The sequence below is a fragment of the Schistocerca americana genome, unplaced genomic scaffold, assembly GCF_021461395.2.
Source record: "Schistocerca americana isolate TAMUIC-IGC-003095 unplaced genomic scaffold, iqSchAmer2.1 HiC_scaffold_1689, whole genome shotgun sequence".
In the NCBI taxonomy this organism is placed as follows: Eukaryota; Metazoa; Arthropoda; class Insecta; order Orthoptera; family Acrididae; genus Schistocerca; species Schistocerca americana.
In genome coordinates, this window is record NW_025725778.1 from 1 (window position 1) to 21,186 (window position 21,186).

Genomic DNA, 21,186 nt, shown 5'->3' on the forward strand with positions numbered 1-21,186 from the left:
TCCTAAGGTTTTCATGTGTTCCTGGCTTTCTAGCCTAGTTGATTATGACATACTATGAACAATATTCGGGCTACAGCACGTGTTGCCTTCTTCAAGAATACAGCAGTGAACTCTATACCAGCTTTCGAAATAGACTGCTCTCCTTGAGCCAGCCTGATATACGTGAAGTAGCATATGGTACAAAAGTGGAGAGAGGTATAGGCGACAGATGGTACAGTACCAGTCCCGTCGTAGAGTCTGCCAATTGTATTGTACTTGCTTCTGAATGGTCGGCGCGTCCGGATGTAGGCACCAAAACGCCTTGCTTCTCTTATTAATTATTTATATACTTTTAATTGTACTTCACCCAATTTTTAGTATGACAATCTCTCATGGTTACGCTACAAGTCTATCGTTTTTGTTTATTAAATTTCACTAGTTCTGCGAAACATAAGAGTAGCGATATTGCAACCGAAGTGCTTCGGACACCTTCGGGTGGTTTTGATGCGCCTGGGAGACGAAGAACTTCGGCCGCGATAGTCACTCTGTTTCGGGCGTTCTGGCGGGGCGGAACGTATCTCAACATCGCGCGTTACTTAGATTTGAATAAGTAATACTCACTCTGTTTCGGGTGTTCTCAGAGCTGGACATGTTGGACTCTACATCGGGCGTAACTTAGCTGTGATTACGTAATACTCACTCTAGTGCATACCGCAGAGCCGGACATAAATGTATTTCGGACGTTGGAAGGAAAAGTTACCATGCAGTTAAGAAAGCTATGCCAAGTGTTGTAAAAGACTGTATAAATATGTGAATATTTGAATAATAACCAAACAGGATACATTAATGAGAAGTGTTGCTTACCATCATTGTCAGTACTACAGATCTTACCCTCTGTAGATACAGAGACTAACCTGGACAAGTGGCATCCCGATAAAAGCACAATCACAGGTTCGAATTGGCAGCGTAGCAGCCTCCGCCGAAGAAGATCCCACGACCGACGAGCTATCTTCTGCGCTAGGGTCACAACGTTAGAAGACGACAGGTTGGTGGAAAGAACGGTCAGAGACTCCTATTCAATCTCTACGGAACTCTCCAGCTGCCAGATCTGACTTCCATAGTACACATAATTTATGATGTTTCATGGCATGCAAATCAAAATCACTTCCGAACCCGATAGTAATTGCTGTAGGCAGTGAATGAAGATCCATCCGACCCTGTCAGCAACAAAACAATGCGACGCGCACTTCATGTAATGAGCATTTGCTCAAACAGGCATATGGAGACGGCAATGACAAAGTTCATTGGTTTGCAAGAATATGCGACTGCTTTTCTGAACACTCCTCACCCCATTACACTTCGATTGGCCTGCGAAGTCACCTTACTTGAACCCTGTAGAAAATTTGTGGGGCTTGTTGGAGCAATGGGTAAAACACCGGCATCAGCCGGCGCAATTTGGTGGAACTGTGCGATCAACTCCTCAGTAAGCGGCTAAACCAGGATGCGGCGTACCTGCACCAACTTGCGGACTTAGTTCCTAGCCGAATCTATGCGGTTATCAAGTCTAGGGGCGGAATTAAACAGTATTAAATTACGCTTATAATGATTTTTCTAGGGATCGCTAATTTTTTGTAGGGTGAATTTATTACTAAATGACAATCCAAGAAACGGGTGCACGGCAGCGTATTCTGGTCCATTTGCATGTTGCCTACCCAATGGCTTTTAGAGGCACCAAAAATTTTATTTTCAATATTTCAAGTAATTATCGACCAGATTTAAAAATTTAAAATTCTATCATAATCTACTCATGACGAGGTTTAATCTTATGTTAAAAGGCAAGTACTACAATTATAAACTGTATGTTTGTCTCAGGGCAACATAGCTGACGGCGTACTAATGTCCAGACATTATTCATCCAGTACATGAAAATAAGAGAGCGCATAGAGTCTTCCAACAAACCTTACACATAATTTCGACACTTTACTTCGCTGAAATCCCCCACAAAACGAGGTAAGGGGAAACGTTTATTGTTTACTGCATTTACACTATTCATGCAGTTAAATGGCAACACGAGACACGACGTTTTAATTTATTCCTTCTTTGCTACTAACACTACTCGCAATACAGTTTATAGACAGGATCCACATAAAACGTGAAATGTACCTGCTTAATCATATCATTTCACGACACATAGGTCAGGCGATATGAAGTAATAAACATACAGATGCCCGAAAAACTAGCGATTGCCTATAAAACGTCGACATCAAGCATGATACATTAACTTATTACTGCTTTACTCCTAGTTCTATTGGTAACAGACTTCGCGTAAACTACATATATCGCTGAATACGTCTGCAAAATTATGTCATTGAATGACACAAAGTTCCAGGCATATGACGTCATTAACATTGAGGTGCGTGATAAACTAGCTTTTGCTTGGAATGCAGTGCAAATTACCCAGTTTATATTCATACACTGTTTCATAATGAGAGCACTTAGCGACTTCTAACAATCTTTAAGCATAATTGCAAACCGTTACTGCAATTCTTCTCGCTTACAACATTAAAGCAAATAGTTAACACATTAACTCATTTGTAATCAGATTATTGGAGCTGTTTGATACATGGGAGCTCAGTTCTTAAAGGAATCGGGAGTTTACTACTGATGTCTACGGTCTTTGAATTTGTGTAAGGTCGAAGCAAACATTACTTTCCTGCTGCAGCTTCATTCTCAGTTAAACGAGCTGCTTCTTCCTGCGAAAGGGTTAAGCAGAATATGAGGCAGTAAAGCGAGCAGAGGAAAGATAGGAGATAATTATTTCATGTTTGATTTGTTATCCGTAATAAATGTATTAACTTACTGTGGGAACTCTGATTGAAGTGGGTACACTCATACCACAAGATTGTGACTAGCGTGCGTTTCATTCTCAGTACTTCATTCTACATTGTTCGATAATTATACAAGGAATATAGTCACTAAAATAGCCTGCTTCTGTTGCTTTACCTGAAACATGCTAATAGTGTTAGAAAACCATTGACTTTTACTCAAACTGACGTGCACTTGACAGCAAAAAAAGTGGGTCACTGCCGAATACAACCAACATAACGTAGCTGTGTTGCAGGTCCTCTAAATACCAAAACCCCGTGGGATACAGTCGTTTGACTACACACAATGAGTACCGCAAGAGACTACTAGAGACCAAAGGTCTTTATGGCAGTCAGTCTAAGCGCCAACTAATATCGTCATACAAAAAATATTAGAAAACACGTTCTTAGCGATGAGACAGCCCATAATACTCATAAACTAACCTTAATTACAACAAGTGACATTCCAAAAGCTCTGAGAAAACGGATTATTTTACATATATCGTATAGTAATCCTTAGTCAAAATTAAATACTTGGGAAAATATGTGGAATTACAAAGCTGTACGGCAATTGGAAAAAAGTGTTTCGCTCTCGAAAAGGTTTCACATCCACATGCTGAACGTCGCTCAACGGCGAGTGGCTCTGGAAACTGGATATTGGACGAACCAGTAAAAAAACGCGATTAACGGCAACAAGCACTCTACGGAAATCTCAACGTTAACAACGATTCACCAGTAATATCATTGTTCTCGTAATGCACCAACAGCTATGTGTACACAAATTTGAACTTCAAATGACATGACCAACGTCGTCATTCTGGACCTGGATTCAAACCCAGCACCTATAGCCATTGCTAACTAATCTAAGCTTTGTTTGTGCCTTATTGAGACCCGATCACTAGGCATAAAGAGACGTGAAATACAGGCGTTTGCACTAGTATCAGTTATCAATTCAGATCCTGAAAATAAATGACGAAAATGTTTGTGCTGAACTGGGAATCCTGTCATAACAGTTACCTTCCTGGGAATTACACCCAACGACGTTAATATGGTGTCATTCACAAGCAACAAGGTATGCTCATGTTTAAAATTGAAGTGGCATCATGTAGAGCTTGTGACAGGGATGCGAACCCAGCACCTAATCGGATTGTTAACGAAGTACCTAAAATCAGAAGTTAAATATGAAATGTTTTTACCAATAGCGAGATGTTGGAACCTTAAATGACAATAGAATTGTTTTTGCCTGACTGGGATTCGAGCCCAGCATCTAGCGCCGTCGTTTTCTAGCCAGGAACAGACGATAAATAGCTATTGTTGGTTCACTAGTAGCGAGATGTGCACGGGTTTAGCTAGACATCAGGCGACGAAAAGTTGTGTGCTGAATGGAATTAAAACACCGCACACGTCGTCATGAAGACTGTTTAACTATCAAATTCTTTTCCAATAATAGCTAGGAGTGGCATGTTTGTACTTTCAATGATGTGATGGAAAATGCTCTGCTGGCTAAAAGTTGAAGAAAATACTCTGCTGGCTAAAAGTTGAATCCACAACATATCGTCGTTGGTGATCACAACGAATACAACGTCAAACCCAAATCCGTTTTCGCCAGTAGGATGGAGAGGATTGTTTGAACTTGAAAAGATGTAAGGAAACGTTTGATCTTGTAATGTTGTGATAAAAAGCTCATCATGTGGCTGTGAGTTGAAACTAGCACGTTACAGCTGACAACGCACGAAGAGACGTTGAAAGTGCAACTATTTTTCACTAGTAGTTCGGAGTGCACATGCTAGGGCTTGAAATGAAATAATGAATATTTTGTGCTGATCTGGAATCGAAACCACATAGGTGCCTTTCGAGGAGGCCTACAAGGGTTTGCAATCTTGGGGAACACAGTGAAATTGAATTCGAATCCCAGTCCAGCGCCACAATTTTCAACGTCTCAGTTTCAAATAAAGTAAGAGCCTTGTTAATTTACATGGCCATTGGTTCATTAAATGAAATATGTTTTCTAATTTACGACGGCTTGCTGGTGACAGAGTCTCTGCCTTCCGGGGTTTCTCCATCTGTCGCAGCTCAAACGAATACCACTCTGCCCCAGTCGGCAGCAAGGAGATGTTATCTTTACTGCGGATATTGAACTACGGAGCTTACTGGCTTTCTGCACTTGGCGTTACTAGGGGTGCAGGGGAGATACTTGTGTGTATTACAAATCTACGCGTCACTTGAGATGTGAACCTACACGTTTTACACACCAGTATAAGATTAATCCACCAGACCACAGCACAAGCACATAATTATGAATTGCAGAGTATTCATTTAGATGTAGATGCAGATGTCAAGGGACGGGTAACAGGAAGGAGGGCGAGATCTGGGAATGGATAGAAGTACAGAAGTGCAAAATACAAGCGTGAAATGCTTGCAAAGTATTGCTTACTTAGATGTGTGCCACAGTTCGTTTTATCTTAGGACCGAGAGATAAGGGAAGACTGTTTTCAGAACGAAGAATGGGTTATAGGGAAGGGGAGATCAAAGAATACGGTTTCATAGGAATGATAGAGAGTAAAGACAGCAGCAATTAAAAAGAGAAAATGTAGCGTCAATGGAAACCGCTAGGTTTGTTTATGAAGTTTTGGGGGAATAGAAAAGAAGGGCATTTGTGGCGATAGTGTCAGAGAGAGAGAGAGAGAGAGAGTGAGTGAGTGTGTGAGAGAGAATTGAGGAGATATTAACAACTAGTAAACATAATATGAAATCATTTGCGTATTGTGTGGAGGACGGAGGGTGTATTCATGGATGGAGGGGAAGAGAGAGATGTATTTGAAATAACAAAAACTACTGTGACAGAGTCCATCTACAATGATTAGTTTGTAAGTATCTAGACAGGGTATAAATGAAATCAAAATAGAATATTTAACAAACTGTATATTCAAAAGAAACCTACTTGAATTAAAAAGGCAACTCAAAGGAAAACTAACCCACATTGTATCTTTTCTGTTGCCACGCAAACTTCCACTAGCTCCCAATGAGAAAAAATAACGAAAAACAAGACATAACAAAACATTTTAAGGACTCTAACATTTTATCCAGAATCCTTCATTATTTTGTACTTCTCGCATGCGTATTGGCATAGAATGTATAAGCTGTCGGACGTAACAGCCTGAAGAAGCAACTTCCTCCCAGACTTCCAGGACGCAGTCCCAAAGAGCGTCCGCAGTAGTTGGTTGGTTTCGTGGCCAGTTCTCTGTTAATGCTCTGGCGACCTCAGCCCACATGTTTTCCATGGGGTTCATATCAGCCGCCCGTGGCGGCAGGTCTACGACGTTGACGCCAATCGTGGAGAGCCGCTGCTGAACAAATGCAGTCTTGGGAATGGGAGAATGGTCCTCTTGCAATGTGACGTCCCCTTTTGCGTACAGCATTCGCACTGACGGAAGCATCACACTTTCCAATATGTGGGCATACTGCACGCTGTCCAGAGTTCCTTCTATCCTGTGAAGAATTCCCGCCCCTCTCGCAGAAATCCAACCCCAGCAGGTAACAGATAGCCGGCCACTTCTTCTCGTCGTGGTTACATATTCGCATCGATGGCGAGTCCTTTGCGGCCTGTAAACTATTCGTGGACCGTCGTTACTAGCGGAAAACACCTTCTCATCAGTGAAAATGACGTTGTCCCACGACGCCCTCAGATGGAGCTCCGCAAATGCTAACCGGTATAAAACTTTGTCTTCGCTGAGCTCTTGTTTCACGGTGGATCGTCGTGCATGCAGTCCAGCGTCCCTCAGCCTTCGGCGAATCGTGTCACTTTAGCCGGGGAAGTTGGTCTCCCGCCGTAACTGCTTCGCGTTCAGAAAGGGATTTTCTCTGCTCCTAGACACTAGGCCCCTGTCTTCCTGCTGTAAGCTCACTCTCTTCCTGCCGGAGCCAGGAGCCCTGTTGGTGGAGCCTCTTTCAAGGTAGGTCCTCCACCATCTCGTTGCAGTGGTATGTGGTACGCCATACCGTCTGCCAGCTTCTCTGGTGAAACATCCTCCTTCTTCAATAAGAGCGACGACTCTATCTCGAAAAGACATCTCCCAATGAACCATTACGGTAGACAGCCTGATGTGTATTTTTTTTTTTTTCATTTATTGAATTTCAATTCCCCCCGAAGGGGGCGGGCTGGCAGCAGCTTAGTATGCCGCTCTTCAGCCGACAGATTTTGTGACAAAGATCAAGAGAACAAATAAGAAAAAACAGGCGATAAAATCGGAGACTTAGAGAGTAACAAGGCGAAAAGAAATCGTGGAACTTAAAACAGCAATACAGGGATGATGACGCTAATAAAAATACATACAAAGCAGACAGGGAAAACAATAGACAATTAAAAAACACGGTGACAGTCTTGATTCTGTTCGCAAAGGACATAAAATTCACACCTAGCGGCAGCATGGTTTCTGTTCGCAACACGAGAAAGACAAACAACACTGAATAGTCACTGGAACACTGCACTAAAAAGTTGGCAAATGTGACACCACAGTCGAGAGCAGGTGGGGGGAAACTGGACAGAAGATGGGAAAACAACAAAAGGGAGGAAAGGAGAGTAAAAGCGAAGGGGGGAGCCGGGAAAGGAGCTGAAGGAGGATGAGGACTCATAAGAGGGGGGGGGGGGGCAGACGCGACAGGGAGTGGGGTAGGCAGAGGAGGGGAATACAAAAGGACTGGGGGGGAGAATGGAGGTAGGGAAAGGTTTAGTGGGGAGAAAACAGGACGGAAGGGGGGGGGGGAAGAGGGAGCCCAGGAAAAGGACAGAGGAAAGGAGGGGGATTGAGGATCAGAGTTGATAGGAAGGATAAATTGAGGGAGGGAGGGCATCATCCGGGAGGGGGAGTTGACGGAAGCCACCGTGGGAAAGGAGATGGAGGGTGTAGAGATGGAGGGTAGGGGGGACACAGCGGTGAAGACGTGGCGGGAGGTGTAGAGGATGCGGATATGTTCGAGGAATAGGAGCAGATGGGGGAAAGGAATGAGATCATAGAGGATCCGCGTGGGGGACGGGAGGCGGATACGGAAGGCGAGGCGGAGTGCATGACGCTCAAGGATCTGGAGGGACTGATAGAATTTGGGGGGGGGGCAGATATCCAGGCAAGACTGGCATAACAGAGGATGGGACGGATGAAGGATTTGTAGGTGTGGAGGATGGTAGAGGGGTGCAACCCCCATGTCCGGCCAGAGAGGAGTTTGAGGAGTCGGAGGCGGTTGTGGGCTTTGGATTGGATGGAGCGGAGATGAGGTATCCAGGTGAGGTGACGGTCAATGGTGAGGCCAAGGTAGGTGAGGGTGGGGGTGAGGCGGACAGGATGTGCGCAGACAGTAAGGGAGAAATCCAGGAGCCGGAAGGAGCGAGTGGTACGACCTACGATGATTGCCTGGGTCTTGGAAGGATTGAGTTTCAGGAGCCATTGGTTACACCATGCAGCAAAAAGGTCAAGGTGATTCTGGACAAGGCGTTGGGACCGTTGGAGGGTAGGAGCGAGGGCGAGGAATGCGGTGTCATCAGCATATTGCAAGAGGTGTACTGGAGGGGGGGGTTGGGGCATATCTGCCGTGTACAGGAGGTAGAGGAGATGGGAGAGGACAGAGCCCTGGGGCACACCGGCAGAGGGGTAGAAGGTGTGGGAATTGGCATGATGGATGGTAACATAGGAGGGGCGGTGGGAGAGGAAGGAGGCCACCAGACGGATGTAGTTGATAGGAAGGGTGTAGGTTTGGAGTTTAAACAGGAGACCGGGATGCCAGACACGGTCGTAGGCCTTTTCGAGGTCAAGTGAGGCAAAAATGGCGGAGCGACGGGAGTTAAGCTGGAGGGAGAGGAGATGAGTGAGGCGGAGGAGTTGGTCATCAGCAGAGAAGGAAGGTCGAAAGCCACATTGGGTGTTTGGGAGGAGGTGGTTTTGGTGGAGGTGGAGATGGATGCGCCGGGAAAGGATGGATTCCAAGAGCTTGCTGAACACCGATGTGAGACAGATAGGACGATAGGAAGAGGCATCAGATGGAGGCTTATTGGGTTTGGAGAACACCTGATGTGTATTTCTGCTTGCCGCTCTTATACTCATGCCAGGAGAGGAGGTAAACATATTTACGTCAAACGGAGCGGCAGACGCAGAGGCATGCGGCGCAGCCGTGCTGGCTCGTCCCGGGCTATTGGCCCACCAATGCCACCGCCAGGTCGCTGACTTCCGTCTCGCCTCGGCCAGCCTGGCTGGCCCGAAGTTCGCGGGCCGCGGTTAGTACAGACCCGGGCCGCAAGGCCACGATCACCCCTTGAAGGATCAAAAATTACACCTAACCTATCCAAGACTGTAGTATAAACTAACGCAGCTACAGCTATTATGCTATAACATGTGCAGGAACACCTACAGTTGACGATTCATTCAAATATTTGACGAACAATACGTTCAAAAATACATTCATTTTAAACATAGCTACCACAAAATATTTCACCTAGCTAGCAATAGCATGACGCAGGAAACTATTCTTTCTTATAAGCGCTCTGCATTAGATGTAGCCTTATGAAAACGTGTATTCAATCACGACAACTAAGCGGAATGTAAAAGTAAACAGGTATGGCGGCAGCTTCTCACGGTAATAATATATACGTAGTATATAGTACACGTTTTGTGCACTTATAACATGTACTCAGTGTCTCTGAAACAATACGTGCTGCACGACGGAAATTACTTTCTACTGAGGCACTTCATTTACATTTCAGTGATACACGACTACTAGAGAACAACTTTACGGCTGTCAATCCACTTGTAAATTAACACCATGATATCGCAAATACTAGGAAACACGTTACTAGGGATGCGAAAGGCCTTACGGTTTGCAACTAAACATGCTACTCCTAGCTACTACTGATTAAGAATTTGATTATTAACGTGTCTTCATAACCATGTGTGCAGCGTTCGACTCTCAGTCAGCATAGACGTTTTCGTCGCCTTATTTCTAGTTAAACGTGTGCACATCTCGCTAATAGTGGACCAACATTGGACATTTCTCGTCTGTTCCTGGTTAGACAAGGACGGCAGTAGGCGCCGGGTTCGAATCCCGCTCAGGCAATACAACTTCAGTCGTCCTTTAATGTTCCAACCTCACTACTGGTGACAAACTGTGATATCTACATTCTGATTTTACGTACTTATTCAACAATCCAATTAGGTGCTGGGTTCGCATCATTGTCACAAGCATTACATGGTGGCATTTCAATTTTAAACATGTTCATCCTTTGTTCCTTGACAATGCAACAATATACAACGTCTTTCGAGGCTAATTCCCAAGAAGGTAATTTTCCTGTTAGGACTCCTGGTTCTGTACAAACATTATCTTCATTTACGTTCAAGTTGAGAATTGATAACTGATACTGGTGCAAACGTCAATATTTGACGTCTCTTTTTGCCTAGTGATCGAGTCTCGATAAGGCACAAAGCTGCGCTTGGTTAACAATGGCTTTACGTTCTGGATTTGCATCCGAATCCAGAACGAAGACGTTGGTCATGTCATTTAAAGTACACCTTTGTGTACAAGTAACTGTTGATGAGTAATGTGAACAATGATATTACTTGTGATTCGCTGTTAATGTTGGGATTTCCGTAGAGTGTTTGCCGCCGTTAATCACGGTTTCTTTTAACTGCTTAACATTAGATAAAGTTGATGCGAAACCACTCCCCGTTGAACGTCGAACGACGTTCAGCATGTGTTGGGTAAACCTTTTAGACAGCAAAGAACTTATTTCCAGTTGCCATACAACTTTATAAATCCATATACTGTCTCAAATATTTAATTGTGCCTAAGGATTACTGAACGATTTATGTGACAAAATTAGTTGTCCCATAACGTTTGAAATGTCACTTATTGTAATTAAGTTTAGTTTACAAACGTTAAGGACTGTCTGATCTCTTATTTACTATTGTGTTTTTACTTTACATCTGGACGGACTGTCATAAAGACCGGTGTCCGCTGGTAGTCTCTAGCGGTACCCATTGTGTATCTTACGACGACTGTACTGTGGAGGGTTGCGACGATGTGCAACATAGATATGCTATGTTGGTTGCATACATTCAGGTGCAGCCTACACGTTGGAATTCAGGCGTGACTCACTTTTTTGCTGTCGAGTGTCCATCTTTACTATTTTGTAGTTTCTATAGTTAAATATATTCATAGGTCACATGTTAACAAATGTCGTTTAAGTAAGTTCCACAAGATCGACAGAACAGACCAAAAGAGGTAAACGAGAAATCGTACCAACGTGAATATTATTCGTTAAGGCTCTTATATGGGTCTGGTTACAGGTCTGAAAGATATTAATACATTATGGCCTTCTCTAAAGTCCAACCAGCTTGCGTTCACTCACAGACACACACCAACGAATAGAGAATTCGAAGCTGTTAATGTAGCCTCTTTCATGATAGTTGACTGTTTAGATTCATGAGAAAGTTTTCGGATAACACAATAAAAGCTCACATTTAGCATGTAAGGGTCAGACTGTAACACAGACTTTGAAAGCTGGCATCACGTTCCGCTCATCATCAACTAAGACATAAGCAAGTTTTTGGAAACGACATTTCGTTTAAGGAGACGGTGTTTGACGTATTATAAGGTTTTGTTTATTTTGGACACAGTTACTTACAACGCAGTCATGACGGATCTCGGTCCTCAACAGTCTCTTCAGATGCCGCCGTTAGCGGCATTTTTTCTTCAAATTTTCATGTGTTACGTGCCTCAACAATTGTGCACGTACGTCGTCCTTAGCGAATTAGTGTTATAAGGAAAGTGGAAACCTATTGTTTTGTTTATGGGTGGATACAAATGAAATAACCTCAGTATTCGTTGTTGTTCGTGTATAGCAAACTGACAAAGACAAAATCGGGATGTTGCCTATAATGCACCGCTGCAAATTCCCGATACTGTACCGGTACAATTCAAGAAACTTTTCAGGCGGTATGGAAAGCGGAGCACAGATGAATCGCATTTAGTTGTAACAGCATATCTAAATGGGCATAGATTAAATGAATTTGCACTAATATAAAATGTGCCTAAGCCAAAAATTAAGAGGCATACTGAAAATAAAGACAAAACGCAAACGGGTATATATAAATTACTGACCGCAGTGAAGTGTTTTCGGAGAAAGCTAAAAATGAATTAGAATATATTTTCACATTTGAAGAGATTATGTTCAGTTTACGCATGTAGGGAGTAAGAAAACTTGTGTTCGACTTTGCAGAACAAAACATCACTTCAAAAGAAGCCGTGGCCGGCAAGAAATATCGCCAAATCCGAGGGAACTGATGAAAGTTCCACGCAAAACTTCAAGGTCTAGCAAAGGAACCTGTGAGCTGAAGGGAAGCCCACGCATAAAATGCTAATCGGAGCAAAGAAAAAGAAACGTAGAACTACAGCTCCACTTGTGAAAATGGAGTGGTTTGGAGACTGCAAGGAACGCACCACGGATGCTCATTCGTAAAACAATAGGGGAGCTGTGCGAGGAAGATAGAGTGAAAGAATGGTGCACGATATGCAAATTTGGATTCATGTGGAATGTGCAGGGATGGGTAAAGAAGTGGGAAAGTTGGATTTCAAAGCCCGCAAATAGTGATGTGATACTAAAACATGGCACTTCCCTGAAACTTAAGTAGTACATATCTTTAAGTTCAGGGTCATAGTCTATAAGGGTGGTACAATTTAGCACCCACTGTACAAATTAGGAAGCCAGATTCCTAATTTGTACCGTCTGCAAATTTTTATAAAATTAAGAGTAGTGTTTCGTAAGTAAAACTGTCTATATAGCGATATAAATAGTTCTTGTTTATTTCTGTGTTTCGGCTTCTGCTGTCACTCTATATAAAAAAACTCTGATCTTGTGAAACAACTTTCAGTGTCAAAATATCGAAACTTTGTAATAAATATACACGTCCTAACTACCGATCTAGAAAGCTGTATTCGTAAAATATTCACGATGATCGCGGACTCATACAGAAAATCACTGCTCGACATGGGTTCTATTTCTGATATTAAAGTATGTGCTTCTAGACCATTTCACCGTGGAAAATTCAAATATGTAAACAAAATATCGTTGTCAGGGATACTTTTTATGTAATATGTATATACATGTATATTCACAATTCATGACAAACACAGCGACGTTGTAGAGAAATATGCATCCAGTAGTGATAGAACGTGATAATTTCTTGTGCAACAGCAGGTGGGAAGAATCAGACATCATTAGGTTATCCCCCGCCACACCTATGTCATTAAGATCACCTGAAACATCTCATTAACTCGAACCGCGACAGCCGGCCGCTGCCTCGGCAGTAAAGCTTCACGCCTCCTAGGGGCATTTGTGTCTGTCTTAATGAGTGGGTGTTTTGGCTGACAAATAACTGTCTGTCATATTTCCGAGCACGGTTGAATTTTTTAGTTCCTGTGTGTAAACTGATTGAGCCTGGTGCTGAAGGTAAAACGATTGCTTGTTTTTACACATCAGCGTTCCTTTAGTTCCCTACTATTAATTTAATACAGGTGTATTACCAAAGTGGTATGTTTAAATTTGCAGAAATGCCACGTCATCGTGGATGTCGATATAAGCCGGACAACTTCTGCTACATCTGTGGGAAGTTCACTTTTGCCAGAAATAGGAAAAAAATTTCTTCAGTCATAAAGAAAGCATACAAACATTAGTTTGGAGTAGAAGTAGGAGACCAAGATAAAGAATGGGCACCACATTTCTGTTGTGCTACATGTTACTGCAAACTACACTCCTGGAAATTGAAATAAGAACACCGTGAATTCATTGTCCCAGGAAGGGGACACTTTATTGACACATTCCTGGGGTCAGATACATCACATGATCACACTGACAGAACCACAGGCACATAGACACAGGCAACAGAGCATGCACAATGTCGGCACTACTACAGTGTATATCCACCTTTCGCAGCAATGCAGGCTGCTATTCTCCCATGGAGACGATCGTAGAGATGCTGGATGTAGTCCTGTGGAACGGCTTGCCATGCCATTTCCACCTGGCGCCTCAGTTGGACCAGCGTTCGTGCTGGACGTGCAGACCGCGTGAGATGATGCTTCATCCAGTCCCAAACATGCTCAATGGGGGACAGATCCAGAGATCTTGCTGGCCAGGGTAGTTGACTTACACCTTCTAGAGCACGTTGGGTGGCACGGGATGCATGCGGACGTGCATTGTCCTGTTGGAACAGCAAGTTCCCTTGCCGGTCTAGGAATGGTAGAACGATGGGTTCGATGACGGTTTGGATGTACCGTGCACTATTCAGTGTCCTCTCGCTCCCCACACCATGATGCCGGGTGTTGGCCATGTGTGCCTCGGTCGTATGCAGTCCTGATTGTGGCGCTCACCTGCACGGCGCCAAACACGCATACGACCATCATTGGCACCAAGGCAGAAGCGACTCTCATCGCTGAAGACGACATGTCTCCATTCGTCCCTCCATTCACGCCTGTCGCGACACCACTGGAGGCGGGCTGCACGATGTTGGGGCGTGAGCGGAAGACGGCCTAACGGTGTGCGGGACCGTAGCCCAGCTTCATGGAGACGGTTGCGAATGGTCCTCGCCGATACCCCAGGAGCAACAGTGTCCCTAATTTTCTGGGAAGTGGCGGTGCGGTCCCCTACGGCACTGCGTAGGATCCTACGGTCTTGGCGTGCATCCGTGCGTCGCTGCGGTCCGGTCCCTGGTCGACGGGCACGTGCACCTTCCGCCGACCACTGGCAACAACATCGATGTACTGTGGAGACCTCACGCCCCACGTGTTGAGCAATTCGGCGGTACGTCCACCCGGCCTCCCGCATGCCCACTATACGCCCTCGCTCAAAGTCCGTCAACTGCACATACGGTTCACGCCCACGCTGTCGCGGCATGCTACCAGTGTTAAAGACTGCGATGGAGCTCCGTATGCCACGGCAAACTGGCTGACACTGACGGCGGCGGTGCACAAATGCTGCGCAGCTAGCGCCATTCGACGGCCAACACCGCGGTTCCTGGTGTGTCCGCTGTGCCGTGCGTGTGATCATTGCTTGTACAGCCCTCTCGCAGTGTCCGGAGCAAGTATGGTGGGTCTGACACACCGGTGTGAATGTGTTCTTTTTTCCATTTCCAGGAGTGTAATTCAGTGGTGGAAAGGTAAAGAGAATGTGGCGTTGTTTGCTGTTCCCCTGGTGTGGAGGGAGCCTAAGGACCATGTTACTGATTGCTATTTCTGTCTAATAAAAATTCAGGGTTTTACAAACAAAAAGTCGAAGAGGCACATTGTTTACCCAGATCTGCCTTCAGCGAGAATGCCAGTGCAGCATTCCGACAACCTTCCAGTACCTTCAAGAGCTCGAGCTCAAATTCCGAATGACAGTGAAATAAGTAGTACGGAAGAAATCACAGATGATGATTCTTTATATCACTGCACAAGTGAGTCATCGCCATATTTGTTAACACAGGCAGATTTAAATGATTTAGTACGTGATCTAGGACTAAGTAAACAAAAGGCGCAGCTGCTTGGTTCAAGATTACAAGAGTATAATCTACTGCACCAAAGTACTAAAATCAGTGTGTTCAGGCACAGAGAACATGCCTTTATTTCTTATTTTTCAACTGACGAAGCACTGACATTTTGCAATGACGTTACTGGCCTGATGGAAGTGCTGAGCTTCGCCTATATTTCACAGAAGTGGAGACTTCATAGATGCATCGAAAATAAGTCTGAAGGGTGTTTTGCTCCATAACGGAAATAAAATACCCTCTGTTCCAGTAGCTTACGCTAGTTTGACGAAAGAGAATTACGAATTCGTACAAGGATGCTAAATTCATTAAAATACAATGAATACAAATGGAAAATATGTGCAGATTTCAAGGTAATTGCTATGGTACTGGGAATGCAACAAGGCTACACAAAGTATGCCTGTTTTCTTTGTGTGTGGGATAGTCGAGACCGAAATTCTCACTACGTGAAGAAGAAATGGCCTAGGCGAAGATGGAAAGTTGGCGAAAAGAATGTACAACGTGAAAGTCTGGTAGCTCCTGAATATATACTACTTCCACCGCTTCACATCAAACTTGGCCTGATGAAACAATTCGTGAAGGCCATGGATCCAAGAGGCTGTGGGTTTCCATATCTAGCTACCAAATTCCCCCGTCTTTCAGCTGCAAAAATAAAGGAAGGTGTATTTGTGAGCCCACAAATCAGGGAGCTGCAGAAAGATGCAAATTTTGAAGCATGTTTAACTGATAAAGAAAAAACCGCATGGGACTGTTTCAAGATGGTGTCGGAAAACTTCCTCGGAAGAAGAAGAGCTACTAACTACAAAGCAACGGTGAAGGATATGATCAAAGCATATCAGGATTTGGGGTGCAATATGTCTTTGAAGGTACATATGATGGACTCTCATCTGGACTACTTCACAGAGAGTTGTAGTGACGTATCGGATGAACATGAGGAAAGATTCCATAAAGACATTTCTACCATATAAAGGCTCTATGAAGGGAATGGGTACCTTCTACATTAGCAGATTATTGCTAGAATATCATTCGAGAGAAAAAAGTGATGTGCATTACAAGGCAGTGGCTCATTGTTTGTCAATTTTCTGTAATTTCTCATGTCAAATATATGCTTCAAAGTGTATACACAAAGGTTACTGTGTTATATGTTAGATCCCACCCTCCATTAATGTGATGAACTTATAACATCATAAAGATGTGCATTTTTTTGTCGAATTTTATCTCACGTTTGCTGCACTATACCAGAAACTGAAAAGAGCAATAAAATGGCGATTACTCATAAACTATCCCTGACAGAAAAAAATACCAAAAACAGTTCTCAATTCAGCACTCAAAATACAACTAGGATCACAACATTTTTATCAGAAACAGAAAAAAAGTTTTTTTTTTTGTAGAACAGTGAAATTCTTTCCTTTACTAATAAGTGTGGCGTGTTTATAATTCTCGGAACTTTCATTCTGTAAATCAGATATCAAGAACAGCATCATACAGATGTATATGATGATTTGGTAACTTTCTGTTTGGGCTATACTAAACGAAATCTGAAAAGCGCTAACATTTTGATATCTCTCCTCTACATCTCCATTTCAGTCTGCTCCCTAATCTGATTTATTTTTCCGTACATCGTAGTAATTCCCAAACTACACATCGCCATTGTTTGCTGATGAGCCCTCAGCGTCGGAAAGGTTTTCGCATCAGAAGTCAACACCTCTCCACCGTGAATGGAAGCTGGTAATACAGTAAGATTTTCTTTTCACGCATATCGGAACTCAAGTTTTGAAAACCCTTTTTTACCAAATCTATCTCGGCGGTTTTTACTCTTCTGTTATGTCCTGTCCTGTCGAAGAAGTCATTATACTTATTTACTAGTTTGAGAATCCCAAAAACTCCTTTGGGGCTGTCCAGAATACGTTGTGACCATACAGCTTGCCTGACTCTTTCGCTTATCACTTTCAGAGTATCCTGGTGAAGTCAAGAGCAAGCTGTTGCGTTTGTACCCGGTGATTACAATTAATGTGCAGCTACTCACAGACGTCCAGTGTGGACAGTCATTATCGTCCGGCAGCGAAACTTGGTAGATGTAATGATGTGTTAATGCGGATCCTATAAACATTACAAATCTGGCTCTGCGAATACAAGAAAGAGGTATAGAAATATAGATATGTAATGGGTTAAGAACGGGGCGTCGGTAGAAAAGATATGTCGTGTCCTGACATAGGTGGGTGAAGGAGAAAATGGGTTACTGGTCAGTCTGCGCTCCCTAGCGCTACACAGCAGAAAGCAGAATGACAATTCACAGTGATGTCATTTGATTGTTTTCTTCTGTCTGAGCCAGTACTGGTACAGGCATTTACTAGAAATCCAGGTGGTGAGACTCGGTAGGGAACTCGTTATGGAGACTCTTGTACAAACAGGTTTTGAAATAGTTGTTTATTCCAGACAGGACTGACTAATACGCTGGAGGCTAGTTTTAGGGTTAGAAAAAGCATGAATAACACTGTTACAACAGAAGCCAGTGCAGAAGTCCCAGAAGTGGATGCCAACCACAATAGCAAACACTAGCACCATCCTAAGGCAACAACTTAGTTGTAAAACAAAACATACTGGATGTGACACTGTTCACTGAGGCATTCCAAGTGAGAGAACAGACTTACGCGCTGCTGGAGCGAGGCTGGAGTCGACGGACGCGCATTCGGCGCCCAGATCGTCTGCCTGAGAACTCTGCCAAAATGCGGAATCTAGGGGTTTTACAGAGTCGCGTGGGGGCACTGTTTTTCCCACTTCAAGCCACCCAGCCAATTCCGTAGGTCTCTTGCAGGCGGCTGCCAATCACGGTTTAGTAAGGTCCGCCTTAGGTCTCCTAAGGCGGAGATGTTAATGCAGTTGCACTAACTAAGGTCGTATTTGGTACCAACGTTGTTCAGCTGAAAGCTAAACGTAACTGCTCTGCTCTCTGGGTGTTGTGTGCTGTCCTTAGGTTAGTTAGGTTTAAGTAGTTCTAAGTTCTAGGGGACTGATGACCATAGACGTTAACTCTTTGATGCACAGATTTTATGTTTAATTAATTTTTTAATAAAACATGCATTTTCTATGTCTGGTGGGGTTGCTAATAAAGGAAAACATGAATTAAAATTTTTTATTGTATTGATTTTGGTTTTAGATGGTGGTATATATAATATACCACCATGCCACTTAGGGCCGTACCTAAAGTTTTTGAGATATCTTGGTTTGTGCTTGTAACTCACCTTTAAATTCTACTCTAAGCAGTAATAATTAGTATAATTAATGTAAAATAATTTTATTTCTGGCAATTGGTCATTTACAATACAAAATCAAATTACAAACCTTACAAATAAAATATGTTTCTTATTCCTTTTTGTGAAAATCTTGAAAGCACCTTTTTGTTTTGCTAAGGCACAAAGGCACTTTGCATTCAGCGCACATCCAGAAAGTGCGCACTTGCTTCTTTTTTGTACTGCATTTCGCACAACGTCTGGCGGTAGTACGCTCTGGCTGGTGGGATGAATTGTCGAGACGCTGGCGTGAGGAAACATATGGCTTGTTTTTCTTTACGTGGACTTGACTCTCATGAAGTCTAGATGGCCTCAATGGTGTTTTCTGGGTTACTAAGCTTTGCAGGATACTCATCCTGAAGACTTTGGCAGTCATTTTTTCTCTATCGCCTAGTTCCTTCCAAATTATATAGCTGTTGACGATACTGACATCAAGCAGGTGAAAGAATATTCGGTGCCACCACTTTTTACTTCTCCGGCTTATTTCATATGATTTTTTCAGTTGGTCGAACTTGTCGACATTGTTCATGTGTGCATTGTAATCCATCACTGCTTGAGGACAAGGTAGCTCTATGCGTGAACCATCTCTTTCACGGCGAGTCACTGTAGTAACTTCAGGACTGTGAAAATTTGAAAGGAGATGAACAGCTCTCTTATCTTTCCACTTCAAGTAGAGGATGCCACAGTTGCTGACCCTCCAGTCAAATTCACCTCTGCTTAATTCTTTGTCTGTTTTTAATTTGGGTAAATGTTTCCTTGTTGGTTGAACTGTCCCACAGGCATATATGTTTCTCTGCTGTAAACCAGCCAACAAGTTATAGCTATTGAAATAGTTGTCGAAATAAAGATAATGGCCTTTATTTACGAGTTCAGAGGACAAACTCAGCACTACATGCTCCCCAAGGCCTGTTTGCACTGTGTCACCTACTTTTCCGGTGTAAATATCAAATTTCAAGTTGTAAGAGGTCTTGTCACACAGCATCCACACTTTGTAACCACGCTTTATGGGTTTATCTCTCATGTATTGTTTCATACTGTTGCGGCCTTTGAATTTGATCATTGACTCATCAATTGCTAGGTGTTTGCTGGGTTGGTAACACTTGGAAAAAGATTCAGATAGTATCTTGATCACTGGTCGCAGCTTGTACAGTTTGTCATAACCTGGGTGTCCTTTTTCTGGATGCAATGTGTTATCATTCAGATGAATGTTCCTCAGTAACCATCCAAACCGATTTACTGCCATCAGAGATGCAATATAACGATCATGAAGTTCTGGGGCACTAGACCAGTAGTCTCTGTATGCTGGCATACGCTTTATACCCATCAAAATGTTGATTCCCAGGAAAGTTCGTATTTCATTGTCAGTTGTTGGAGTGAAAGACTTGCCAGATTGCGTCGCATATAAATTTGTTTGGAAAACGATTAGCTGAACTAGCTCTTTTGGAAATATTTTTTCGAATATATCGATAGGTTCTGGATCATCAATGTCCCTAATAAAAGCACTTGGTCCTGATTCACTGTCGAACTGCATTCCTGAGGTAGCATTGAATTGTTGTCCCCAAGTTGGCGCTGTGTCAGCAGCGCGTTTTGGCGGAGTGGACTCACTTTCTTCCTCGCTCTCTGAAACTTCGCCTTCAGACGACACAATAGCCTCCGCAACAATGCTTGCTTCATAATCAGATTCGTCATCTGTGGTGTCAACAGTGGAATCCTCGTCTGATGGAATTTCACACAATAATCGTTCGATTTCTTCATCTCGTAAGCCTCTTCTTGACATTTTCATTTTCAAACAACAGCCTGAATCCAAGTAAAGAATACGTAAGCAAAACAAAATGGAGAAAGAGCTAAAATAAGTCACAACACAATTAAAAACTAAACTTTGTAGCGGAGGATTTCGAATTTTATACTAGGAAACGAAATGCAATAGAATACTGCTACATGCACGGTGGTACAAATAATATACCACCAAAATAAATTGTATATAAATAACGGAAGATTGTGCATATGAATGTATACATGGGTTCATACCGTAGCTGTGACGTCCAAGATATGGAAAAAACACAGGCGCAACAAGAAATTCGTTATAAACCACTATTCACACGCAAAAACCATGCACAACTCAGCACGCAGCTTTCACAGTTGTAATCTATGCAATTCTTGGCGGGAACTGATTCCTTATAGGCAGTGAGTGCCATCTGTCTGATAAGTAGAGAACTAGGTGAGCATATTAGAGTGGTGGTCGTGCAGTTAAACCACTGTGCAAAGAGCCAAGAAAATTTTCAAAAGGTGGTATACTATGTATACCACCGTGCTCCAAAGAGTTAAGTCCCATAGTGCTCAGAGCCATTTCAACCATTTGAACATATGAAGTTACATTTTAATTCCTTGAAGAGTAACTAACGCCCTGGGACCGCGTCTGGGGGCGTCTGCATTTTCGGAAGGCTCTCCCCTGACGGTTTACTTCATGTAACAATATCTCTCCTAGTTTCGTCT

At 43.2% G+C, this 21,186-nt stretch overlaps 1 protein-coding gene across 1 annotated transcript; it reads right to left on the bottom strand.

Moving 5' to 3' along the window:
- Positions 1 to 19,621: 19,621 nt before the first annotated feature.
- Positions 19,622 to 20,470, bottom strand: LOC124571356 (piggyBac transposable element-derived protein 4-like; the record flags this gene model as incomplete). The annotated part of the gene is made up of 1 exon (XM_047131111.1): positions 19,622 to 20,470. A coding segment is annotated over exon 1 (849 nt), but the record flags the coding sequence as incomplete, so codon positions are not given.
- Between the last annotated feature and the right edge of the window lie 716 nt (positions 20,471 to 21,186).